At 39.3% G+C, this 27,868-nt stretch overlaps 1 protein-coding gene across 1 annotated transcript in view; it reads right to left on the bottom strand.

Annotated features, from left to right (window-relative positions):
* The window catches only part of AOAH (acyloxyacyl hydrolase), a 101,421-nt gene that overhangs the window by 42,016 nt on the left and 31,537 nt on the right, over nucleotides 1-27,868 (bottom strand). The window contains exons 5-9 of the mRNA XM_083378301.1: nucleotides 26,051-26,150; nucleotides 10,892-10,948; nucleotides 9,142-9,212; nucleotides 8,216-8,276; nucleotides 7,718-7,788 (exon numbers count right to left, since the gene is read on the bottom strand). Of these exons, the coding sequence (XP_083234427.1) occupies nucleotides 7,718-7,788; nucleotides 8,216-8,276; nucleotides 9,142-9,212; nucleotides 10,892-10,948; nucleotides 26,051-26,150 (360 nt within the window). The remainder of the gene's footprint in view (nucleotides 1-7,717; nucleotides 7,789-8,215; nucleotides 8,277-9,141; nucleotides 9,213-10,891; nucleotides 10,949-26,050; nucleotides 26,151-27,868) is intronic.

Below are 27,868 nucleotides of genomic sequence, written 5' to 3'. Positions count from 1 at the left end.
GAGTTTGCAGATTCAGCTGCCCCATTGGTAGATGGGTGAAAAGCCAATGATAGTCCTTGAGATGAGCCAATTAGCTTAAGAAAACGTCTCCAAAACATGGCTATAAAGTGCACCTCCCAGTCTGAGATTATTCATTTTGGTGCGCCATGCAGTCTGTAGATGTGTTTCAGAAACATCTTGGTTAGTCTTCCACTCATCTCCCTCCTTTATCTTCACTCAGTAATATGCCTCTCTTAGGTCCAACTTAGTGATGACACTCCCCTTTGCCAGATAGGTTAGTAAGTCCTTCAGGAGGGGGAGGGGGTATTTCTTTCCCATGCTCACAGTGTTTAATCCTTTATAGATCACACAGAGATGAAGCAACCCATCTTTTTTTCTTTAAATAATACCAGAGCTCCCACCTAAGATTTAGCCTGTTCAATAAATCCTCTTGTTAGGTTCTTGGCAAATACTGCTGCATTTCCTCCATTTCAAGGGGGCACGGCATACATCCTCAGTCGTGGGAGTTAGGCTCCTGGTAACAGTTTGATAGAGCAATCATTAGGCTGGTGGGGAGACAGGGTGTCCCATTCTTTTTCACTAAACACCTCCGCTAGGTCCTGGTGCTTGCTGGGGATGAGTGGCTTGCATGGTTGAAGCAGAGCAGCTATTTTTGGAGCCTCCATGAAATGAATGAACTCCCAGTGCTCACCTATTTCTAAGCGTATGAGTTCAGTTAATTGTGTGACTAAGGTTCCTCCCATTAGGGAGCCATCGGCTTGCTGAAACCTCACATATACCCATTTTCAGGGGAAGTGGCAAGCTAATAACACACCGGGAGCATCCTGAGTCCACTAGTACTTTTAGATCTACCTGAATTATGAGCTTGGCAGGCAAAGAGAAAGGTGAGAACAGGTCAACTCGCCAATGGGGCATTCTCTCCTTCGTCATCGTTGTCATAGGAGGGCAGAGTGACGGCAGGTCCGGTTTCAGCCTCGGCACTCTGCTGCATGGGTGATGTGACTTGGGCAATGGGTTCCTGCGTGATCCAGTTGGATTTCTCTTTCACCAGCTGCTGGGCTGGTTTTTCCTCACTAGTGGTCTCAGTCTGTTATGCTGTTTAGGGTAAGGGACTGGGCAATTCACTGCTCAATGTCCCTGTTGTCCACAACTGAAACATTTGATCAATGGGCCTGCGGATGGCTTGGGGTTTTCAGTGGCTGCGGCAGTTGGAAGCTTTTGGGGTGTGGTTGCCATTTGAGTTGATCTGGCCTTGGCCCGGCTTCTTGTGGTGGTGGCTTTTTATAGCGGGCAAGCTGGACGTCCAGTCTTACTGCTACCTGGTACCATTCTTGCAATTGATTAGGGACTGCTCAATGGACACTGTTAGAGATTAAACTTGATTTGGGTGACAATATTATATAATGGAGTAAAAGCACCTTTAAGGAGTTAAACGGCCTAAGGGTGTGGCTGTAATTATTCCACATAAAAGAGAGTTAGATGTTACACATAGTTGCTCTTGTATATGTGTTTGATGTTAGTGTTTGGATACCTCTTGTTCTCTTGTTTGCTAACTTGATATTTATTCTCTCAAGAATCAACTGCTTGCTACAGTGTACCGTATATACTTGAGTATAAGCCGAATTTTTCAGCCCACTTTTTGGGCTGAAAAATTCCACTTCGGCTTATACTCCAGTCAACAAAAAAACTTACCAAGGACTTGTGCGCGGCCGAGGCTTTGGAGCTTCCGGGATCGCGCTCACCTCTCCCAAGCCACCGCCGTCCGGAGACCTGCCGAAGTTTGGGGAGGTTTGGGGAGGTACGCGCGCACCTCCCCAAACCTCCCCAAACGAAGCCGGGTCTCCGTTCCTCTGCGCCCTGCCTGCCTGCTTCTTTCCACAGCGGAAAGAAGCAGGCAGGCAGGGGGCGGAGGAACGGAGACCCGGCGACGTTTGGGGAGGTTTGGGCGCCTCTCCAAATATCCCCAAACGTCGCCGGGTCTCCGTTCCTCTGCGCCCTGCCTGCCTGCTTCTTTCCACAGCGGAAAGAAGCAGGCAGGCAGGGGGCGGAGGAACGGAGACCCGGCGACGTTTGGGGAGGTTTGGGCGCCTCTCCAAATATCCCCAAACGTCGCCGGGTCTCCGTTCCTCTGTGCCCTGCCTGCCTGCTTCTTTCCACAGCGGAAAGAAGCAGGCAGGCAGGGGGCGGAGGAACGGAGACCCGGCGACGTTTGGGGAGGTTTGGAGAGGCGCCCAAACCTCCCCAAACGTCGCCGGGTCTCCGTTCCTCCGCCCCCTGCCTGCCTGCTTCTTTCCGCTGTGGAAAGAAGCAGGCAGGCAGGGCGCAGAGGAACGGAGACCCGGCGACGTTTGGGGATATTTGGAGAGGCGCCCAAACTCCCCAAACGTCGCCGGGTCTCCGTTCCTCCGCCCCCTGCCTGCCTGCTTCTTTCCGCTGTGGAAAGAAGCAGGCAGGCAGGGCACAGAGGAACGGAGACCCGGCGACGTTTGGGGATATTTGGAGAGGCGCCCAAACCTCCCCAAACGTCGCCGGGTCTCCGTTCCTCCGCCCCCTGCCTGCCTGCTTCTTTCCGCTGTGGAAAGAAGCAGGCAGGCAGGGCACAGAGGAACGGAGACCCGGCGACGTTTGGGGATATTTGGAGAGGCGCCCAAACCTCCCCAAACGTCGCCGGGTCTCCGTTCCTCCGCCCCCTGCCTGCCTGCTTCTTTCCGCTGTGGAAAGAAGCAGGCAGGCAGGGCACAGAGGAACGGAGACCCGGCGACGTTTGGGGATATTTGGAGAGGCGCCCAAACCTCCCCAAACGTCGCCGGGTCTCTGTTCCTCCGCCCCCTGCCTGCCTGCTTCTTTCCGCTGTGGAAAGAAGCAGGCAGGCAGGGCACAGAGGAACGGAGACCCGGCGACGTTTGGGGATATTTGGAGAGGCGCCCAAACCTCCCCAAACGTCGCCGGGTCTCCGTTCCTCCGCCCCCTGCCTGCCTGCTTCTTTCCGCTGTGGAAAGAAGCAGGCAGGCAGGGCACAGAGGAACGGAGACCCGGCGACGTTTGGGGATATTTGGAGAGGCGCCCAAACCTCCCCAAACGTCGCCGGGTCTCCGTTCCTCCGCCCCCTGCCTGCCTGCTTCTTTCCGCTGTGGAAAGAAGCAGGCAGGCAGGGCACAGAGGAACGGAGACCCGGCGATGTTTGGGGATATTTGGAGAGGCGCCCAAACCTCCCCAAACGTCGCCGGGTCTCCGTTCCTCCGCCCCCTGCCTGCCTGCTTCTTTCCGCTGTGGAAAGAAGCAGGCAGGCAGGGCACAGAGGAACGGAGACCCTGCGACTGTGTATTCAGGCTTGCAAAATGGCGAATCGAGCCTCTGCTGGCGGCAGAGGCTTGCAGAACGGCGGATCGGCTTATACTCGAGTCAACAACTTTTTCCAGTTTTTGGGGGTGAAATTTGGGGTCTCGGCTTATACTCGAGTCGGCTTATACTCAAGTATATACGGTATATTGTTTTTGATATTGGTAAGCAGCTTTTGTATTTTGATACTATGTTTTTATGGACTGACTTTTATGTGCATGATACTGGATTGATATTTGGACTATTTCTTACTGTGTTTCTTTTTGTTGTCTGAGTAAAAATAAGTTATAAAACTCGTGTTAGTGCATACTGTTTGCCTAAAAGTCCCAGTACAACTTCCACTGTGTATTAATAATACTCTGTTAAACAAACCATTTTTTCAACAACATATTCTAACAGACACAAGCCTGGGAGAGGTGGTCATCCATTCCCTTCTTGAAGTGATGAACTAGGGATTGCTTGGGCCACCTCTCTATTCAGCTGGCTATCTTGTGAAACTCTCACACATATTCCAGTGCAGGCCTGCCAGCTTGTTTTAGCTTATGGACTGCCTCCTCCATTTTAGGGCAATGGATGGATCCTTGAACCCTACTCTCAGTCCTAGGAGGAAGAGGTGGAGAGCCCTCAACTCAGCTGCTTATTGTATAAATTGTTCAGCCACTTGGATGCTTCCCCTTCCAAATTGGATGCAACCACGTCGACCATAGCGGCTGGTTAGAAATAGGCACAGCAGTTCATGTGGGAATGCACCTGGTTGAGGAAGAAAATCAGCTTCTCCAGGTCTTCATTAAAAGTTGCTCTAAGGGGAGGTGCCATCAGCCCCAGTGAGCCTGCATTCCCGGTGGTTGCTGGCTTCCCCACTGTGGATGTTGCACCCCCATCAGTTGCTGGCCTCCGCATGGTGGCTGTGGCATCCCCAGTTGCTGCAGGCCTCCCAGTGGTTGTTGCACATTTGGGGGATGTTGCCGCCCTCACGGATGTTGCTACACTGCCAGGGGCTGCAGCATCCCCAATTGCTATAGGACCCCCAATGGCCTCAGTGGCTGCTGAAGTAGCACCCCCAGTTACTGCAGGCCTCCCAATGGTTGCTGCATGTTCTGGGGCTGTTGCCACCCCCACTGCTACTGACCTACAGGTGGTTGTGGCATCCCTGGTTGTTGTAGGCCCTCCCTGTGGCCCCAGCAGTGGTTGTTGCAAGATCCCCAGTAGTTGCGGGCCCCTCAGCAGTTGCTGTACATTCAGAGACGGTGGCAGCTCCACTGCTGCTGCTGTGCTCCCAATGGTTGTGGACCTCCTAGCAGCTGTATTATCCTCGGTTGCTGCAAGGTCCCCAGCTGCTGCTGCACCTTCTGGAGCTGCAGCCACCCCCAATGCTATTGCTGAACCACCAGCAGCTGTTGGCCTCCCAGCTGTGGGGATTGTGACATTGCTGTAGAGGCCTTGGGCTGGGTGTCTGGTAGGCGTATCAGTCCGGGATGCCATGTCTAGAGTGCAGACGGGGGCTTTCCCTCTCCATAGGGCTGAAGGCTATTGTAGGTGGCTTCGTGGATGGGGAAGCCACTTGCCCTGTGCAGGTGGGGCTGGGATTTCCCCTTGGCATGAATTGGTGGCTGCCTCACCGATCATCATGTTCAATCACGTATGGAGAACGGGAGGGTTGTTCCCCACTTCTAGCTCCTCAAATCTCTCCACCAACTTCTCCACTAATTGACAATGGACTGCAGACAGGTACTTCCACTCACCAGAGTCCTCAGCGGTAGTTGATTTTGTGGCTCTCCATCGGTCTGGGGAAGACGACTTGTGAGAAGCCCCTCTTTGCATCTCGACTTCATCTGCCTTTGAAGCACTTGATTGTGGCAAGGCTATCTTGAGTTGTCTGGAGTCTCCACTGGGTAAAGTCCAATCTGACAACCAGATCAGTTGTCCTCACGGCTTGGGTCTTGCCCCCATCCAGGAGATCTTAAAAGATTTCTTCTCTGCCAGCGTGCTGGCCTACGCTCCCTCCTCTGAGGCAGCAGCCACTGCCAGGGTGCTGGTTTCAGGTGCCCCTTCCTTTTCCATGTTAAACTCTTCCCCGAATCTTTGTCGGTCTATCCCTCGACTCTAGGGACAGCGACTGGAGTTTAGGACTCCAGGGGTGGATAGGTAAAAATTGGAGTTTTGGGGTTAATGTCATTGTTCCGACAGATGAAACCCTTCAAAAGAACTTTGAGGCATTGTTTACCTTAAAGTAGGGCTTTTCAACCTTTTCACCCATTGTACCACTTTTAGGATAAGACAATATCCAAGTACCACCAGTTGCCCAGCAAGTTGTCAAAAACTTGAACAAAAAAAGGGAAAAAAATGATAAAATAAAGGTAGTCCTCGACTTACAACAATTCGCTTAGTGACTGTTTGAAGTTACAATGGCACTGGGAAAAGTGAATTATGACCATTTTTCACACTTATGACTGTTGCAGCATCCCCAGGGTCATGTGATTTACGTTCGGATGCTTGGCAACTGATTCATACTTATAACATTCAGTGTCCCAGGGTCATGAGATCAATGGCCAGCTCATCACTCAGGTTGCGGGGTACCTGTAGGGGGTATCTGTGGGTCTCTGGTGGAGGGGAGTGGGACTGAGATGGTACCTTCCCTCTTTCCCATTGTCCCTTCCTTCTTTCTTTCTTTTCTTTCCTTTTCTTCTCTCCTTCTTTGTCCCTTCCTTCCTTCCTTCTCTCCCTCCCTCCCTCCCTCCCATTGCCCTGTGCTACGTCGCCCAGATCCCAGCCTGGTTTTGGCAGGCAGCGGTGCATTCTCATTCACACGGAGTGGCCGGGTGAAGTAAAACCACTGACATCATAATCCTGCCTGTGCATGCACAGAAGCAGAGGAGAGCGCATGCGCCTCAGCCTCTGCGCGCACACAGGCAGAGTGGGGATGTCACTGGTTGACCTCCTGTTTTCAGGCACATACTTTACAAACCGGCTACTTCTCCCAGTCATTTTTCTCCTACCAGAGCCCAGCATTTGAGCCAGGTTCCCCAATCCTCTCCGTGTACATCATTCTTCCCATAGCTCTCCCCAGCAGTGTCAAGAGATACCCATTTCTGGCTGCACTGCTACTGTTCTTAAATTACATTTAGCAGCACTGACAAAAGGCAGCGGTGGAATTCAAATATGTGAACAACCAGTTCTCTGTGTGGATGCTGATTCCAGAAGTCCATTCTGGGCCTGGGCAACAAATAATTAGCTACTGGTTCTGCCAAAGTGGTGCAAACCAGCTGAATCCCACCACTGGAGAAAGGAATTTCTCCCTGAGGTATATGTGTAACAAGGGAATGAATGGGGCCAAAATTTTAACTTAATTCTAATTCTTTTTTCAAGCTATGAAGAGTGTATTTTTATATGTGGCTTCCACTGATATATGTACATTTCTTTTATTTTAATTCATAAAATTGCTTCAGAGAAATCAGAATATAAGTTTGGAAGAATAACTGCTTTACTTCACATTTTCTTCTGAAGTATTTTTCCTCATCCATAACAGGAAACCCTCCAACCATTTTCTGGTATATTTCAAAGATAATGGTAGAATAAGGAACCCTCCTTTCTTAAGACTTAGAAGATGGATTGTCATCACCATGAAACAAAGCTTATCATTTTTCCCCACACAATTGAAGGGTATATCAAAGTGAGAAAGGTATAGTTTATGATTCCTGTGAGATAAAAAATATTGTGAATGAAATCAATTCAAATTTATTAAGCAAATCTCTAAAATATAACTAAATGGGCTAAATAATGTATTGCTCTCTCTCTCTCTCTCTCTCTCTCTCTCTCTCTCTCTCTCTCTCTCTCTCTCTCTCTCTCTCTCTCTCTCTCTCTCTCTCTCTCTCTCTCTCTCTCTGTATCTCTCTTTGTGTGTAGTGTATATGTGCACGTGTATACACCTTCAAGATAGTTTTTAAATCCTAGTGAATTTAATCCCTGCAATTTTCTTGGCAACATTTTTCAGAAATGGTTTGACACTGCCTCTTTTTTAGGGCTGAGAGAAAATGATAAGGTCACCTAATGACTTTAAGGCAGGACTACTTCCAGTCTCCTGATTTTTTAGCCTAGAGCTTTAACTACTACACCAAACTGACTGTTGTATCATATAGTATTTTAGATCAATTTAATAATTCTTTGTTGTATCAAAAACATCTTCCTTTTAAAGAAAGCTATTCGTTAAGAATTATTGGAAGTTCCAATTGATTTGTCAGAGACCATTGCCATGCTGTTTATCACGTATCACCATTGAATATAGCAAATCATTTGCACGTCCTCCCAAATCACTTTTCATAGAATAAAAAGATATTTATAGTTATTTTAAAAGGCATCATGATTAAGAGATGAGATTTACCGTCTACCAGGGTACACAGCAGCATTTCTGTCATTACAGTCTTGGCCTCTCCAGTAATACCCTCTCAAATTCTAATTAGGAAGAAGAGCAAAATGAGATTGTTGATTTGTTGTTTCCCCCCTCTAGGCATTAAACTCTAAGAAAAGAAGGAAAAAAGGAGATGCTGACAAATCAGATATCTTCTTGCCAGTTATGTTCAGAAAACTTATATTGCTCATTTTAATGGAAAAATAAAACACTCTGACAATTTAATTTTTTTCAGATAACTTTGTTTCACATTTATTAATAATTCAATAAATATGATGCCCTTTAGCAAAGTAATTTGCTTCTCTGGGCAACTTAATTCCATGACTACATTTCCAAAAAGGAAACAAAAAAAGTAATTATTACCCTTCACCCAAAAGAAAACAGTATTTCAAGGTTGTAAAACACATGAAACAAAAGGCCTTTTGGATTTTATAAGATGCTCTTCTGAAAAATCAAATTGGCTATACTTACCTGGTAAGTACTAAACGTATCTCCATCAAGATCTACGAATGGTAACTGGTTCTTGACAAAACTGAAGGAGAAAAAGCAGTGTACAAAACATGTACATTTTCTTTATTTAGAGTATACTGTAAACTTTTTCATTTTAGAATTCTGTTCACTTCCTTGTATTAAATAGTGCCCTTCATAATGCAAGCAATCTGTTCTGTAAATAAAAGCACTCTTGCACTCAAGATGTAATAATAAATTGAACTCCCCTCCCCCAGGTTATGGGCACCAATATTCTTTTAACATACAGTATACTTAGAGTGATTTGGCTGACACTTATGACACCTTGCCTACCAAATTTTGCAATAGCCATTTGAACATTCTTCTTGCTTGTCTGCCAAACACAACAAGAAACAACAGCTTCTGAGAACAATATGAAATTCTAGATACAAAAGCTATTACTATTATTGCTGGAACAAAAGTTGGGGAGATAGGTAAACAAAGTTCTCTGATAACTATTTGCTTTGTAGAGCAGAGCCATCCATAACTGGAGGACAGGAGGCAAAATAGTGAGTGGAACAAAGCAGTAATACTTGGTGTGTGCATTGCATGAAGATAGGATATCTGTACTGTATATTGTGGACATGCCTGAGCTTGGTGCAGCTGTTCAGCATTTTGGTTGCCTAGGAAAACAAACCAGGTGTATTATCTTCTAAATGTTTTTCAAGCTAGTGAATACAGTCAGAATTTTAATAACATATTTTTGGCTTTTCATTTCCTGAAAAATATTCTTTTCCCCATTAACTTGTTTTTATTTAAAATATTTTTTTAAAAAAAATATTGTTTCAAGTGGGACTGGTCCTCTAGTTAACACCTTGGAAGGTGTTCATGAAGTTATCAGTGCAAAGCATAAAGTTATTTGAAAATAAAGAATTTAAAAAAATACATACAATTCAATTTTCCGGCACAGATTCCTCATAAAAGGAAGCGTACATATAAATGATAGTTCATGCATGTATTTCTGGAAGTTGAAAACAGATGATTAACTCCTAGTAACTACACCTAATTCTGAATGGAAGTAGATAAACACTTTAATGATAAGGGAATTTTGCAACAGATACTGAAACCCTAAGAATTGAGAACTCTCTGAGTTTCTTTGTTTTCTTGAACATATTTCATTACCCAAATTAGGGCTAGTAAGGAGTGGAGTTTGCTCTCAGCAATCAGAAGACATGATGAAAATTCTTTAATTTCACAACATATGGACAGATTTATTCCTAGAAGCCTGGCGCTCTGACAAATTAGACATCAATAGACATATAGACATAAACAATATCTAAATACTATGCAAAAGAGACAATCGGTAAGTGAAACAAGTAACAAAAAGGTCAAAACACCTCCCTACCAGCAATTAGCACCCAGATGAGCACAGATTAACTCCAATGTTAATATCAGACCAACAACCAAGTAAACAATACCTCAATCAAACAACTGCCAAACAAGCCAACAGTAAATAGAAAACTGCCCAAACAAAGAAACTCTAAGACTGTTCCACCAACACTGACAGGATAAGCCACTACTAGAATATATGAGAGCAAATTGCACTCCTTACCAGTATTGATGATGTTACCTACTTTGACTTTGTTTTTGTCAATTAGATAGATTTGTTGTTAAAGAAATGGCTAGTTATATATTAATGTGTAAAAACAAAAGATTGAGGCGAGAGTGTTTTTATCTTGTATTGTGCTAAAAATCAGGGTCCCCAACCCCTGGTTTGTGGACCAGTACCGGGCCGCGGCATGCTAGGAACTGGGCTGCACAAACAAGCAAAGGCCCATTCGTGGGATGCAGGCAGCACACAAAATCACATCCCCTCCAGTCTGCAGAAAAACCTCTCTCCATGGAACCGGTCCCTGGTGCCCCAAAAGTTGGGGACCTCTGCCAAAAAGAGTTGGAAGTCAACACCTTTTTTTTCTTTACCCCTTGTACCTTCTCTTCCCTTCTCTTTTTCCCTCCCTTAATTTCCTATTTCTATTTTTCTTTGTCTATTATATATAAATAAAAAAATAAAACAAGTTAAAAAAAAGCACAAGAACTTATAACCATGGGAAATTCTATAATATCAAAAACTGACCACTGCTCTGCCTAGTTCAGTGTTGTTTACTCAAAGGCAGAAGCTACAGAAGAACATTAGAAGCTTTCCCAGCCCTGCCTACAAACATCAAGAAACTTTCTCCATGGAAGTATTGTCAAGCTATGGCTCAATACACAAACATACCAATCCATAGCCAGGGATTATGGTCATGGATGAATTTTTCTTGATGTACTGTTTTAAGTCTAGACTCAAAAGGATAAGAAGAACAGCAATTTCAGGGTTCTTTGCTCAGATGTACTGCTTCTATAATGGCAATTCATATTTTTCAGTAGTGTTTGGTTTCCTATGATTAAAATTTGTTAACATTTGTGCAATTTCTCTTGTGCTTGACATATATATTTTCTCTCAGGGCTCCTTTTCTGTGTCTTTGTGCTGTTACTCATTTTCTTCCTAACAATTCAGTTTTTCCCCCTGATACAGTAATAAAAAGTGAGTTAATGATTCAAAAAGATTTATTGTATGTATATTTTGAATTAATCTGGCTTCAGCATTAACCAATTGCAAGTACATCAAAATGAAAAATATGCTTTGATGCAATTCCTTACCTGGCTTCTAGTTGTAAACATTCCTTCTAATTTCTTTATAGCTATGTTAAACCCTTCCTAGGAAAATAAAAGTAAAAGAAAGTCATTTATAATCCAGCAGGTTATTTCTACTCATAATTTTGGATAACATGTACCCCTGGGATTCATAATGATGAGTGTTTGACTGTGCTTCATCAGTTATTTATATCTGGGTTCATCATCACTTGCCTGTATGCCAATCTATAACATTTCGTCTGTAAATATTCATTTATGGAGAGTCTCATTCATTTTCTTGCAAACATTATACTTTAAGGCTTGATTCATATCCGAAAGATGCTTGGCTAATGGATATAAGCATGAAACCCAGGTATTTTTCAGACTGAGACCACTGAAGAGAACAGGGCCCAGTTTTACAGAGGCACCTAAAATCCAACAGATAAGTTCAACCCTCTTTGAATATGCAAAATTGATGAAGTTGAGAAATACTAATCAACAAGTTTTTTAATTGTTCTAAGCCGGAAAACATTACAACGAAAGAAAAAAGTACTTGATTTAATTCTGGCCCTGCATAGTGTAGGATAGATAAAATGCCCTGGGACACTCTATTTTGCCTCACTCTAATGTGTGGCCTAGCTTTAAGAACTGCCTCGCATATAATGCATTTTTAATATTCCAGCTGAAGTATGGGAAGCTGTGGGAGGAAGGCCTATCAGTGAAGTCACATGTGTCTACAGTATCAATTCAGCACCAGAGTACACCTCCAACACCCATAATGCTCCAGCTTTCAACAAAACAAAATGAAAGCATTATAACCCATAATACCCCAGCTTTCAAAACAAAATTAATTCTGCTACATTTTTCCAGATACAAAACTTTTTGTTAATATTTATTTATTAAGCTTTTATGTCACCCTTTTCACCAGTGGAGACCCTAATCCTAAAAGGCATTCAATTCAAACACCTTAGAACATTCAAACAATAAATAAAAATCATGAGTTCAAAATTCAATTAAAATAAACATAACCAAGCTGGAAAGGGAGGGATCAAAATGCATACAGAGAGGAGGCCATTAGCTATCTCTGAAGTGCCTACCCCCATTGGGGCACCAGGTCAGTTGGCACAACCATGTTTTCAAGGCTTTTCAGAGGGCCTAAAGGGTAGGTGTGGATTTCATTTTGGTGGCAGGATCTTCCAGAAGGTAGGAGCCATGGCAGAACAGCTTCTTCTTCTGTGTCCCACTAGCCAAAATTCCTGGATAAAGAGGTCTATAGCATGTCCCTTCTGCCAGCATGGGTGAGGTGGACCAATCCCATTAGGGTGAGCTAGCCTGGATTCATACCATGCAGTGCTTTACAGATAATAACCAATACCTTGAATTGGACCCAGAAGCAAAATGGCAACAGTGCAACCCAAGGAACAGCAATGTAACCGCATCGCTGTGTTCTTCACCAGCTGAAACTTCCAGACACTCTTTAGTAGTAGCCCCATGTAGAGTACATCACAGTAGTGCGACTGTGAGATGATCAGGGCTTGAATGACTGAGCACAAGGGCTCCCAGTTCAGCAAAGGGTGCAACTGGTGCACAGCATGAAGTTATACAAAGGTTCTCTTAGTGATAACTGCCCACCTACTCACTGAGCAGGAGTTGCGAGTCCAGAAGAACCACCAGATTGTGCACTAGGGTTGTGTGGGGTAATGCAATCCCATCCAGAACTAAAGATGTTAAAGTCCTAGAAGTGGAACCTCCACACACCCAAAACCATTCAGTATTTCCAGGGTTCAGCTGATTATTTTGGAATATGAAAAATATATTTCTGGGATTATTAAAAGGTAATGAAGAAATAGCATGGATTATCAAATGAAATGAAATGAAACAAAATAGATTATTGTGTATTTATGAAATTAAGAACAGAGTAGGCTAAAAAAAGCTAAATGAAGCAGCGTATTCTTGTGGGGCAAAGTTAATGAATATAAACAAAGAGGAAATTACTGGGTACCACAGTGGTGAGAGCTTCTGAATTTGGGACAGATAATTTTTTTTGTAGTGTCAAGAATGGATGTTGGGATGAAATGGAGGAAAAGAACAGAATCAGAGTTAAAAATGGAATGATTTCCTATGATTTTTCTTTCATACAGTAGAAAGCAAATATGACCTCTGTATAGAAAAATACTGATGAGCAGAAAATAGATGTAAAAGAGATGATGGAAAGAAAGCATAAAAACGTTGCTTGTTCAAAAGATGACATGAAAATTGCAGTGAATGTGAAAAAATGAATATAAACAAATGTTTGCTGCAAAAATAATAAGGAAAATACTGCATGATGTGCATAGAAAAAATTGCAAATAATGTAGTCAAAGACATAAAGTAATGGTTAAGATTGACAGAAGCCTCAATAACATGGAGCAATTTTGATAGAAAATTATTTTGGAAGAGGAAAAAGATGGTTGCACAAGAAGCCTCCAGCAGAATGAATAGAATTAAAAATAAATGTGCTGAAATGATTTGAGATAAAAGTGAAGTGAGAAAATGCTGCCAGGAGAATTTGGAGATTTATATGAGAATGATACTGATATGTTAAAGAGCAGAATGCAAATGAAGGCAAATAAATGTTAATGCCCAAGAAAAATGGATGAAATACAAATGTTGTGAGAATGTTGAAAAAAAGGCAGTGCTACAGATATAGAAGGTGTAACTGAAGAAATGTTAAAATACAAGTGTGGATGAACAGTTTCTGTGATTTATATAATGTCTTGCTTGATAATTGGAAGGATGCCATGTTTTTCTGTGATTAAAAAGGGAAATGTTGTAAAAATGACTGCAAGAAATGCAGGGGGATTAGTTTACTGTGAAAGTGATTGGCATACTAGGATGCAAAGGACATGAAAAGTGACCAAGAGTAAGATGTAAATGCTGGGCTGTGCAGACCAGATTTTTGCTTTTCATGGACAATTTTCTAAATGTTAAGCAGAAAATTAATTGTCTGCTAGTTATCACCTATAAAGCCCTACATGGCCTGGGTCCGGGGTATTTGAGGGAACACCTGCTGCCGGCATCAAATGCCCTTCGCCCAGTGCGCTCCCACAGGGAGGGTCTGCTCAGGGTCCCACCGGTAAGAGATTGCTGGCGGGTGATACCCAGGGATAGGGCCTTCTCAGTGGGGGCGCCTGCCCTCTGGAACCAGCTGCCAGTGGAGCTGAGGACTGCCCCCGACCTCCGGTCATTCCGCCGGGGCCTGAAGACCTGGCTCTTCGAGCTCTCGGGCCCAGGCTGAGGAGTAATTTATTTTAATCGGGGTTTTAATTGCACAGGACTAGTTTAATCTTTTTTAAATTGGTTTTAACTTTTGTATTGTGGTTTTTTAACTCCCTGTAAACTGCCCTGAGTCCTCAGGGAAAGGGCGGTATATAAATGTAATAAAATAAAATAAAATAAATAAATAGTTCAGAAAAATACATTATGGGGGCGGAGCTAGCTTGAATGGACGACAGACGCTGAATTTCTGCCTCTTTCAGACCATCGCAGAGAATTGATTAAGAAATATAACACACAATTAAGGACTATGAAAATTTAAGAGATTATGAAACATGAGTTACTTCCCTTGCTTTCCTCCAGAAATTTGGATTGTATTTGATTTGGTTTTGGACATTCTCCCAGAGAAGCTTTGAATTTGGATGTTTGACTAAGAGAGAGGCTTTTGAAGGCTGTTGGGAGAGGAGGGTCCCTATGATTGAAGACTGATAGGAGAAAGAATTTGGAGAGAATTTAAAAGGAGTATAGCGGAAAAGATAATAGCTGATTTATAAGTGTACAATGTGAAGGCCCATTACTTCCTCCTTCCAGTCGAAGTGTTGAGATCTGGAGAAAGTAAAAAAATTAAACACCTTTAAGACAGAGCCTTGATAAGATGTTGTTATGTACTGGAATGTAAGGATGCAAGCCATGGACCCTTGCCTATTGTGGATTAGCTAAGTAGGCATTTCCTGCCAAGCCAAGGCTAGCCCTCAGGGGCTAGCTTAATGGTCAGTCCCAATAGTTTTGGCCTGTACATTTGTATTTGGGAAGGAGAATTCAGGCAGGTAATTGAAGGAACACCAGAAGGCTTATGTGTATAAGTACTGGCCATTACCTGTAGCTGAGCAGTTGTTTTCTGGAGACAATAAAGAGATGCTTTGACCCTGTGTTGCTCCTTGCCTATTGACTTAACCCACTATATAAAAGTGTGTGTAATAAAGATAGTTGCTGCCTTTGGATTTTTTTATTTCCATTATAATGCTTTCACAGAGATAAGTTGATAAGGACAAGACAAAGGGAGGAAGTGACGTGTATGGACTATAGACTGTTTACAATTCTTAGAAGGTTAAGAGCTCTTTTTGGTGGTTGGATGTCAAAACACAGCCAAAGTGCAGAAACTGTTTGGCAAAGACCCAAAGCAGGCTACCTCGATCCTCCCAGATGTCCCCTTTACAAGATATGATATTGATGCAATACAGAGTCGGCCCAAAAAGGTTGGGAAGAAAATTGCTGAGAGATATTGTGGTGTGACTCTGGTCATACGCAAAAAAAGAGCAATTGATGCGCAAATTGCAAAACATGTCGTCTATAATGTTTGGGGGGCATCAGATACAAGTTTTTCCAGATTTATGCAATGAGACTTTACAATGGGGGAAAGAGATGCATCAAGTTTGTCAAATATTGGAAAAAATAACATTAATTATAGCTGGGGATATCTGTTTTTTTTTTAGATTTTCTTACGGTGGGATGTTTTACAGATTTGAAACAAAGGAGGAGGTGATGGAGAAATTAAGCGAGCATGGAATCATCAATAAAGAAGATCTACAGGAGAATGGGAAGCTGGATGAAGCAACAGGAGTTACAAGTTCGTTATAGAGATAGTATCTAAGTATTTGTAATTTTGCAATATATGTTTGGGTGTAGAAATTAAGGGTAAAGATGGTCAAGGGAGGTGGAGTGGGTGACCAAAGTCCATTCAGGGATGGCTCCTCTTTCCCCCCCCTCACTCTTGGAGGCCCGAAGTGGCGGAGAGGAGGAAGATCTCCTGAAGAAGGGAAGGGGAAAATATATACGTATATGGGTGGGTAAGAGGTTATTTATGTTTTGGGTTAATATGTTTACTTTGTAGTTTCAGTTTTGTAAGATTTATGTTAGATCACATATGGAGACCAAAGGGAATATGTAATATAAAGAATAGATGGGGAAATCGTTGAAGGTAACTACATGGAATGTACATGGCTTGGGGGGAAAATATAAATGAGCATGAATTGAAAAATCAATTAACAAAGAGAAAATAGATACTGTATTGTATTTTTACAAGGAATTGATAAATCTAATCCATCAAAAGTGGAAATAAAGTATAATAATACAGATTTAAGAAAATTTATTAATAGAAATAGATCAAAAGATGATTGGAGAGAATTACATGGTAATCAAAAGAGTTATACATATTTTTCTAGTACACATAAAATTTTTACAAGAATAGATGATATATTTGTAACATCAGAAATATTATCTAAAATAATGAAAGTAGAGATAAAAATAATTAAAATATCAGATCATGCAGTGGTAACAAAAGAAATGGAAATAGATTGTGATTATAAACAGGCAAGTAGATGGAGAATTGATTCAAGGATTTTTAAAAATAAAGAAATTTTAGAGAAAATGGAAAGAGAATTAAAAGACATATGGACTATAAATGACGAAGGAGGTAGTAATATAGGTATAATATGGGATGCAATGAAAGCAGTGATAAGAGGTTTAGGGATAAAATATTCTTATAATATAAAAAACAAAAAGAGAAACATATAAAAAGGTTGGAGGAGGAAATTAAAGAACTAGAGAGTAAATATATAAAAAGTAGAGAGAATAGGATTATGTTAGAATTATCAGCTAAAAGAAAAGAGTTGCAAAATATTGAGTTAGAACAGGTTCAAAGAAATCTAATTTATTTAAATAGGGAATTTTATGAAAATAGTAACAAAAGTTCTAGAATGTTGGCTAGAGCCACAGAAGTTAAAAAGGCAAAAAGCCTGATTGGAGTAATAAAGAACGAAAAGGGAGAAAGATGTGACATGATGAGAGAAAAATTGTTGATATTTATTTCAGAAGTTTTTTGAAAAGTTATATAAGGGAAAGGAAATAAATCTGAATGAAAGTTAGGCATATATATAGAAAAGAATTTAAACTATAAAATTTGAGAATATGATAAAGAATTAATGGAATAACAAATAGAAGAGGAGATACTGGAAATTATTAATAAATTGAAAATAGGTAAAGCAGCAGGGTTAGATGGACTATGTGCAGAATATTATAAAAATTTTAAAGGATTATTGGCGCCGAAGATGAGGTCAATGTTTAATAAAATAATGGAAGGGGAAATTATTCCAAGTTCCTGGAAGCAATCTCTGATAGTATTGATAGCAAAACCTAATAAAGATCTTACAAGCCCAGGATCATATAGACCAATATCCCTTATTAATCAGGATGCTAAGATTTTTACAGCAATATTGACAAATAGATTGAATACATTGATAGAGAATTATATTAAAAATGATCAGTGTGGATTTATAAGAGGCTGACAAATGTCAGATGTAGTAAGAAGGGTATTAAATTTAGGCTATTATATAAAGAATAAAAAATTAAAGCTGGTTTATTAGCATTTTAAGCCTTTGATTGTGTGGAATGGCCTACATTGAAAATATTAATAGAAAAGTTAGGCTTTGGATATTTTTTTAGAAAGGTGATAAATCAACTATACTCAGAGAATAAGGAAAGAATAGTCATAAATGATGGTGTTACAGAGACAATAAACTTAAGCCAGGGAATGAGACAGGGTTGCCCCTTATCCCCAGTTCTATTTGTATTATTGATGGAGGTTTTGGCAAATGCAATCAGGAAAGACTCATTGATTGAAGGAATTGGTGTATATAAGACAACTAAAATAAATTTATTTGCAGATGATCCATTATTAACATTTCAAAATCCTATAGTTACTATAGAGAGGGTATATTCACACTTGACTGAATTTGGGAAATATAGTGGATTGCAAATAAACTGGGAAAAATCAGAAATGATGTTATATAACCATAGTAAAGAAGAAATAGATGTATTGAAAGAAAAATATAAATTAAAAATAGTAGATAGTATCAAATATTTAGATATTGACATCCTAAAAATATTTAAGAATTAAAGAAGATAAATTATGAGAAGTTAAAGAAAGATATAAAAGACAAAATGGATAAATATGGATAAATAAAATTTTCAGGGTTCAGAAGAATTGCAGTAATAAAAATGAAAGTTTTACCAAAAATAATTTTTTGTTATGGATGATCCCAATTAAGTTTTCGGATCAAGAATTAAAGGAAATGCAGAGATTGCTGGAGGTGTATTGTAATGGAGGTAAGAGAGCAAGAATAAGTAAAGCATTATGGTATGAACCATTAAAAATGGGTGGGCTGGGTCTTCCAAATGTTAGAAATTATTGGGTAGCTAATCAATTAAGGGTGGTCCCAGATATTATAGCAATAAATAGAGATTTATTATGGAGTGATATTGAATTGAAGGAATTAAGGGAAATAGGCGATCCTATAGAAACATACAAGAATGAGCTTAACATCCCTGACAATCACAATGAGGTGGTCACTGACCTCGAGCCAGACATCCTAGAATGTGAAGTGAAGTGGGCCTTAGAAAAGCTGAGCAACAACAAAGCTAGTGGAGGTGACAGTATTCCAGCTGAGCTATTCAAAATCTTAAAAGACAATGCAGTAAAAGTGCTACACTCAATTTGCCAGCAAATTTGGAAAACTCAACAGTGGCCACAGGATTGGAAAAGATCAGTTTACATTCCAATTCCAAAGAAAGGCACTGTCAAAGAATGTTCAAATTATCACACCATTGCACTCGTTTCTCATGGTAGTAAAGTTATGCTTAAAATCCTGCAAGCTAGACTCCAGCAGTATGTGGATCGAGAACTACCAGATGTACAGGCAGGATTTCGAAGAGGCAGAGGAACTAGAGATCAAATTGCTAACATACGCTGGATCATGGAGAAAGCTAGAGAGTTCCAGAAAAACATCTACTTCTGCTTCATTGACTATGCTAAAGCCTTTGATTGTGTGGATCATAACAAAATGTGGCAAGTCCTTAAAGAGATGGGCATACCAGACCATCTTATTTGTCTCTTGAGAAACCTATATGCGGGCCAAGAAGCAACAGTGAGAACTGGACAAGGAACCACTGATTGGTTCAAAATTGGGAAAGGAGTCCGGCAAGGATGTATACTGTCACCTTGCCTATTTAACTTATAAGCAGAGCACATCATGAGAAAGGCAGGGCTAGATGAATCAAAAGTTGGAATTAAGATTGCCGGAAGAAACATCAACAACCTAAGATATGCAGATGATACCACTGTAATGGCAGAAAGTGAAGAGGAACTAAAGAGCCTCTTGTTGCGAGTGAAGAAGGAGAGTGCAAACATTGGGTTGAAACTTAACATTAAGAAAACCAAGATCATGGCATCCGGCCCTCTCAATTCCTGGCAAATAGATGGGGAAGAAATGGAGGTAGTGACAGATTTTATTTTCCTGGGCTCCAAGATCACTGCAGATGGGGACTGTAGCCAAGAAATTAAAAGACGCTTGCTCCTCGGGAGGAAAGCCATGGGAAATCTAGACAGCACACTAAAAAGCAGAGACATCACCCTGTCAACAAAAGTGCGTATAGTCAAGGCTATGGTCTTCCCAGTTGCAATGTATGGCAGTGAAAGCTGGACCATAAGAAAGGCTGAGCGCCAAAGAATTGAGGCCTTTGAACTCTGGTGCTGGAGAAGACTCCTGCGAGTCCCTTGGACTGCAAGGCGATCAAACCGGTCAGTCCTAGAGGAGATCAACCCTGACTGCTCTTTAGAAGGCCAGATCCTGAAGCTAAAACTCAAATACTTTGGCCACCTAATGAGAAGGAAGGACTCACTGGAGAAGAGCCTAATGCTGGGAAAGATCGAGGGCAATAGAAGAAGGGGACGACAGAGAATGAGGTGGCTGGATGGAGTCACTGAAGCAGTAGGCGTGAGCTTAAATGGACTCCAGAAGATGGTAGAGGACAGGAAGGCCTGGAGGAACGTTGTCCATAGGGTCGCGATGGGTCGGACACGACTTCGCAACTAACAACAACAAACAAACAACAACAACATAGAAACATACTGGTTTAAAAAAGATATTTAAAAAATTGTTAAGAGAATTCAAAATTCCTTTTAAAATTTTTTGATAGAATTATGGAATAAATGGAGATATCGGTTAATGCCAGGAATTTCTCCTTTAACACTGGTGGTAGAAATGGAGAAATTCCCTAAGATTGAACTGAAAGATTGGATTAGTAAATTTAAAAAAATGGGAAGACTGGAAGAACAAGATAAAGAATATAATACAATTCAAGAATGTTTTATCAGATACTAAATTAAATTGGTTGAATTTAATACAATTAGAGATGGATAAAAATGGAAGAAAAATTTGAGGTGAAAGATAGTTAACACAATTTGAAATGATTATAAAAGAAAGTGAGGAAAATGAAGAATATATAGGTAAAGGAAGAATTGGGAAATATACAGAATATTAACTGAACTAGAAGATCAGGTAAAGGTTTAAAATTAATCTGGGATACAGATTTAGGAGAAATAAATGATAAAAATTGGAAAAATATTTGGAACAGAAGAGCATATAAGAATATGTCAGTTAGAGTTAAGGAAAATGGATATAAAGCAGACATGTCAAACACAAGGCCCGGGGGCCGGATCCGGCCCGCGAAGTGGTTTTATGTGGCCCACGAAGCCATCCTGGAAACAGTGAGGGAACGGCCCCCACTGCCTTGGCCCTGGCCCAGAGACCCTCCTCCTGCCAGAGACCCTCAGATCACTCCTGCCCAGGCCCCCATAGGCACCCTTGATGTGAACGATGTAGAGCTGGCCATGCCCACCCAGTAGGCCATACGCACTTTAGCCATGCCCACCCAGTAGGCCACACCCACCCAGGCCATACCCACCCGGCCCCCTGAGGGCAACCACAATGCTGATGCAGCCCTCAATGAAATTGAGTTTGACACCCCAGATATAAAGTGATATGGAGGTGGTACCTAACACCATGTAAATTAAATCAAATAGATGTTAAATATACAAATATTTGCTGGAGGTGCGAGAAAGAGATTGGAGCATATAAACATATGTGGTGGGATTTGATAGCACACAAAAGATATGGGACATGGTGTTTAGTGAAATTAGAGAAATTTTGAAGGTAAATTAAGATATGTCACCAAGGGTCGCTTTACTGTTACTGGTGGAAAAACAAGATATAAATGAAGCAAAAAAGGAATTGATTGTAAATTTGATAATGATAGCTAGATTAGTGATGGTTAAATATTGGAGATGGAATTGGGTTATTCAAAGAAATGAGTGGTATAATGAAATATGGAATATGGCAATAAATGATAAATTAACAACAGAAATTAAATGTTAAAAAGGGATGATTAAAGTAAATAATTATAATGAAATATGGGATGATTTTATAAAAGCAGTCTTAGTGGAAGGCAAAGGGAATAAACCTGCTCAAGAATATATGTTGTTTTGGAGGGGATAAGGGCATAATTGAAAAATATTTTATATTGTTAGTTGTTATATGACAAGAAATATAAGTAATAAAAATGGTCTCCAGGGGTGTAGGTGCACTGTAGTATTTGTATTTTTTTATTTTGTTTTTTATTTAGATTTATATGTGTTATGTTTGTATTATTTGTATTTGAATAAAATAAAAAATTTTAAAAAAGAAAAAAAGAAAAACACATTATAAAATGAATAGGCTTGAATTATAGAAGGTTTTCAGTGAAAGTGGAGTTGGTTGTTGAATGTGATAAAATGTTAAATGAAGGAATTAAAGTATATATGTTTATAACTAGGAGTTGAGCAAATCATTCAATACTGAGTAGAATATAAGACATAATGTATGATTATCCCCTTGATTGTTTAATACTGTATATTTATGCATTCATATATTAGAAATGCTGGCATTGACATTATAGGTGTTTTGGCAGGAGTCATAAACTGCAGGTTTTTCTATCTAGATGCACCAAATTCTGGTTGTGACCTTGGATGATTTGCCACCAGTATGATGCAACAAGGAAATATGGTTCTGAAAAAGTCAGAATTTATATCCATATCCATAATGCTACTATGATTACATTGTTTTTACATTATTGCTTTATTTAATAATTAAAGGTAAAGGTAAAGGTTCCCCCACACATGCGTGCTAGTCGTTTCCAACTCTAGGGGCCGGTGCTCATCTCTGTTTCAAAGCCGAAGAGCCAGCGCTTGTCCGAGGACGTCTCTGTGGTCATGTGGCCGGCATGACTAGACGCCAAAGGCGCACGGAACGCTGTTACCTTCCCACCGTAGTGGTCCCTATTTTTCTACTTGCATTTTTATGTGCTTTCGAACTGCTAGGTTGGCAGAAGCTGGGATGAGTAACAGGCACTCACTCTGTTACGCGGCACTCGGGATTCGACCCGCCAAACTGCTGACCTTCTGTTCGACAAGCTCAGCATCCTAACCCACTGAGCCACCGCATCCCTATTTAATAATTACTCTGTTACAAATTTCAGATATACAATTAATTAATTAATTAATTTAAAATTAATTTTACATTTTGCTTAGGGCTTCCATACTCCTTTCCCAATATTTCCAATTTTTAAAGGATGACAAGAAATACCTTTGTGTCCCCATGTTTAAAAGCTAATAGAATCACTTAGGGAGAAACTGAAGAGAATTGTCATTAAACCGCTAAGAATTCCAGGCCTATATTCTATTTATTACTATATCTGAACAACTCCGTTGCCAAAACCCTTTGGCATTTCACAAAAAAGTTAAATCCACAAAATTCAAGAATAAAAATAATTTAATTAAAAGTAAATAAAACTTCCATAGCAGAAAAAGAATTGATCAGTATTTAAAAAAACCTCTACAGGAAACTAAGAACTACATAATATTTGCATATCAAATAGTACTTTCACATTCATTGCCTGCAATCTACTTTAGACGGGTGTCAGTCCTTCCACCATCATTCTTACAATGCAAGCAGATAATTAAAAAAGACAGCTTTGATAAATCTTATTAAGTATACAGACCACTGAATGTGTTGAACTACCAAAGTTCTTTATTTTAATGGAGATTCTTGGAGCAATAGTTCCAACATATCTATCATTGCCTGTGTTGGGGGAAAAAAACCCTTCACTATACTGTTAACAGTATCTATTGGCCTGAACATATTAATCAGTTTTACTGGATACAAATGTATTTCCAAGTCCAATTTTGATATCGGAATTTGGCATCTAAATTACCCTCTATACACATATAAGCCTCCTCAAGTAGTAAGTTGATTTTCTCCATTCCAACTGACTAGAATATTAGTTGATGAAGTAGGATGCAAATGTGCATGTTGACTTATATTTTATTTTATTCTGTTTTAATAGCTCCCTTTTGGATATATTTATGAATTTTGCATTTATTAATGAGCTTGGTGTTTTAATTTTGCAGTGATTTTTGCTTTTAATATGAGTGTGCACTTGGGGCTTGAATACAAATCAAAGTGGTTATTTAACATATTTCATTTCCTGAATATTCTATTTTTCATAAAATAAAAACTATACATTTAGGGTCACTAAATTTGAAGTTTCCTTCAAAACATTACTCTGTTCCAATTTCTTCTATGTATGGGACTTGAAAAGTTGGGGGTTGGGCTATAGATTGGAAGGGTTTTTTTGTAATCTACATAAACAACAGCAAAATGGGGTTATTATATATACACGGAAGCTTGAAATTTAAGTGCGCTTTACACTGAAGATTTATGTTATTATAAATTTATTGCTGAAATTACTATGGAGCATCTGAACAGTAAGAGAGTTTCTATAAATATCAGTAGATATTTCTGGGTTTCGGAAAAAGGATCAAAAGAGTCCTTTTTGGTACTAAAATATGTCTGAAAATACACTGTATTTTAATCATTGTTTTAAATGTGTTCTGCAAAAATGATGGTAAACATCATCATACAACACAAACACAAGGTCAAGTATCATAATCTCTATTATCCATTTTTATTGGATAGCCAGACTAACTTCTTTCCATCACCCCTTGTTTTGACATAAACTTGCATTCCACTAGTAGTAAAGATTAGAGGAATTATTTCTTATGTCAGTTGCCAACAATGGCTCATCTTTTGTGCTGGGAACGTTGCTCCTAAATTATGTAAATAAAAGATATGACTTGCCCATTATAATGTTTCATTCCTATAGTGCTTTGTAAACACAGTTAGATATACTGTAAGGATTATGTTTAGTTAGCTATCTCACCAACAGCAGAGCCTTTTTAACTGGAAGTTACTCATTTGCATACCTGCACAACTATATGTATAAAATCTATGCAACACACACTGTAGGAGAGACATGGAACAACGACAAAAAGTGTCCAAGATCTGCTATTGAAGCATGGGGTGAATTTAACAGAGCAAATCTTGGATTTCAAAGAGTACTTGCTGGCTTGTTCTCATGACCTATATAATAATACGTAGACAGAATTTGTCTATCATGCTAGGCCATACCATGCAATTCCATTCTCAGATTAAACAGAATTTTATCCCAAATTATTTGTTGCTTCATCCTCATTGTTACTGTCTTCACATCCTTTAGAACCTTGTTTTATTTTATTCTATTTAACATTTTCATACTGCATGGGATGTCTTTCAAATGTCACTTCAATGTCTAAGAATAAACTAGAATGCTTGTAGGATAACTCGCCACAAGCAAAATCAGGAGAATAAAAATTCTCATCCTACTTGCAAAGTTTGTATACCTAATACTTTAGAGGAGTTTGAAGTATAAAAATGGAATTAAAGTGTTTTCAAACTCTTAAATCTTGCATCCATTCTCCAAATTTTACTTATGCACCATATGAGTGCTTATAAGCCACACAGATTTAATTCCAATACAATATTTCAATATCACACTGAAATTAATTACAGTAAGTTAGCATTTACTTTCAGAAAGCTTGAAAATTACCGGTATGTATAAAGGTGACTCTTATGGAGAATGATTATTTCTGAACATGGAATTGTAATTGTTACAAATAGAAGCTGTTGATTTTAAGCTCTTTTTAAAAGTGATTCAGTCATGCAGCAATGAGCTCATCTTTCTTTTACCTTTGCTGATCTGAGAAGGTTTAATATTCTCAAAAAATGGAAATTATCCCATCCTTTTTCAAATGGAGCCATTGTTAAATAAGATGAATAATTAATTCTTTATAGAATGAAATAGTCAGTGTTCTATAAAAGAAATGTCCTTTCTCAGATCCAACATCACATAGAAAATAGGTACTAAAATAATTAGTAATGAGGGACTACACCTTTAATCACCTTTTAAGCAATTTAATTCCCATTGTCAGGTTCCTGATACTAAGCTGAGCACACAGTTTATCCTTACAATTGGGCCACCAATTTACTTTCATCAGGGCAATTTGTCATAGAGCAATTCTCAATACAAAGGACATTTTGAATGAACATTTTGTCCTTTATTTTAAAAAATTGACATAGAGGCTACTACATATTACATGGTTTGTTTCTGATGTTTAATAGAGCCCAACTCTGTGACTTTTAATAGACTTACATACAATAATTCATAAACCAGGCTACTATTGCTGGTTTGACAATCATGCAGGAGACCAAAGTTTATATATTTGATTGATTATGACTACCATTAAAGAACCTTGAGTTTATCTAACCTTTAGCCTACTTAAACATATAAGATTGTTCCAAATATTAAATAAGGATAAAATAAGGATATCATTCACACATTGGAGTAAGCACGGGTTACAATTAAAATGACATGATATAGTCATGATGATGCAATAAGACAAGAGTAGAGCAACACACTAGGAAAGGTATCCAGTTGGATGCTGTTGATTATTGGTGGCTTAAACAACCATGGAGGTATTTACATTTTAAAACCTAATCATTGATCCATCAGTGAGTTTGAGAGTTGGAGAAAAGCTCATAGATTCTGTCCTCTCTAGATCAATTATTTTAAAAAGCGAAATAAATTATACCTTCTCTTATTTTAAGCTCAAGTGAAACTCACCTTAGGAGGAGAGTATAGATGACAGTATGGTTGACCTGCTTTCTTTTTACACACATGAATGGAATGGCATATCACATCAGCATTCATTTTGGTTTCTACCCTAAAAGAGAGGCAGTTTTTGTTTTCAGGTATTAGGTCATAATAGTTCCTTACCAGTGAAAAGATACATTTTGTATTTACTAAATTAAGTCTATGTTACAATAGCCAATTTGATCTTAAGCTAGTATTTTTTTTCTTGGATCTTGAATACTGCTTTACATAATGTACATAATGGAAAATTCTGAATTCATTGATTGTATTTGCTTCAGCAAATTTTATGCAAAGCTTTACTCAGTGAAATGCCCTCATAATTTTTACTCTGATTTATTGTTAAATACATGTAATTTTTTAAATTGACCAATTGCTTGTATGTCATCAACTCAGTGTTAGCCACCATGTATAAGAATTTTCTTCAGAATTTAAATAAATACATAGAAATATTTTCTTTAGGTTCCATAAGAACTGTAAAAAGTCTCTACATAGTCACACAGTTTAAATGACTTTAATTTTTATGTGAAAAGATATTACATTACTTTTCGAGATGTTGAAATGCTAGCTTTAAAAGTGAAAACAAAGGTAGGTTTATTAAAGGTGGCAACAAAGAAAAGCTGCATAAATTTACCTGCTAACTAATTTGGCTAGAATAATTTTGCAAGGATGATCAGAAGTTCCAAAATTTAGAATAACACGTTTACTCTCATTTGAGGTGAACTTGGGCTTTCTATAGCTCCCAATGGGTTGAGTGATTCCGAATCCTATACAAATTTTACACATGCATATATTAAATCTCCTACACAACATTTTTATCTGGAGAAGACTACTTATAGGCTAATAGATTTAATTAACTTTTGGAAAGATAAGGAAAATACTATTGGCACTTGAAAATTATCCAAAGTTAAATACTATGGAAATACCAGTCATAGAGCTTTTGTATAAGTGTTTATCCACTATTTGCTTGGGCCCTCGTTTTGCCTTTGCATGGAGGCTTCAGAGCTAGTACACATATTCCTCCTGCCAATAGTGCAAATTATGATCACAACACTGCAGACCAGCCCATTTGAAGAGCCAAACAACCTGATTTGCTTCTGGATGTAATATTTTGAAGTGGAACATACAGGAAGCTTCTGCCTCTAATTTATCCCTAAAGCAAAACAGATAATATGGCTTGGAATGAATGAAATGTACAAGTCTATTGTACTGCATATACCAAAATTATTTATTTCTCTTAATTAATTGTTAATGTTAAACATTTCCATATTTCTATTGCAACTTCTTGAGACAGATGCTGGATTATTTATTTGTTTGCTCTATTGTTGTAGACTGAAGTGTAGACACAGAAATCAAAACAATTTGACGAAAGGCAAGAATCAGTAAAAGACAATCAGGCTTCATAACCCAGCACATATGTCAGAATCTCTTGTCTATGCATGAATCAATTGCAGCTTCTAATAGTAATTGCAGTGGTACAAAGTTTTGTGCCTTTCACAGAGGTTTTCCTAGACTGATCACTTTAGTTGACCACAAATATTTGTTTCGGCCTATGGAGATTCTCAATCATCCAAGTCATAGTTGTCCCAAGGATACTTTTCCAAAAGGCTACTGGATTTTCATGGCTTTTTTCTTTGAAAATATTTTGCTTCTTTTTTTTTTGAAATTTTTTTAGTAGTTTTTATAAGGTTAAGGGGGGGTAAGGGGATAAGAATTTGGGTTAGGGTACAGAAAAAGTTGGGGGTGAGGGTTGGGGTTTCCCCCAATAACATTCAATATTTGGCAAACAGC

The sequence above is a fragment of the Vipera ursinii genome, assembly GCF_947247035.1.
Source record: "Vipera ursinii genome assembly, chromosome: Z".
NCBI lineage: Eukaryota > Metazoa > Chordata > Lepidosauria > Squamata > Viperidae > Vipera > Vipera ursinii.
The sequence above is the reverse complement of the archived record's forward strand: the minus strand, read 5'-3'. Positions and strand labels throughout refer to the sequence as shown.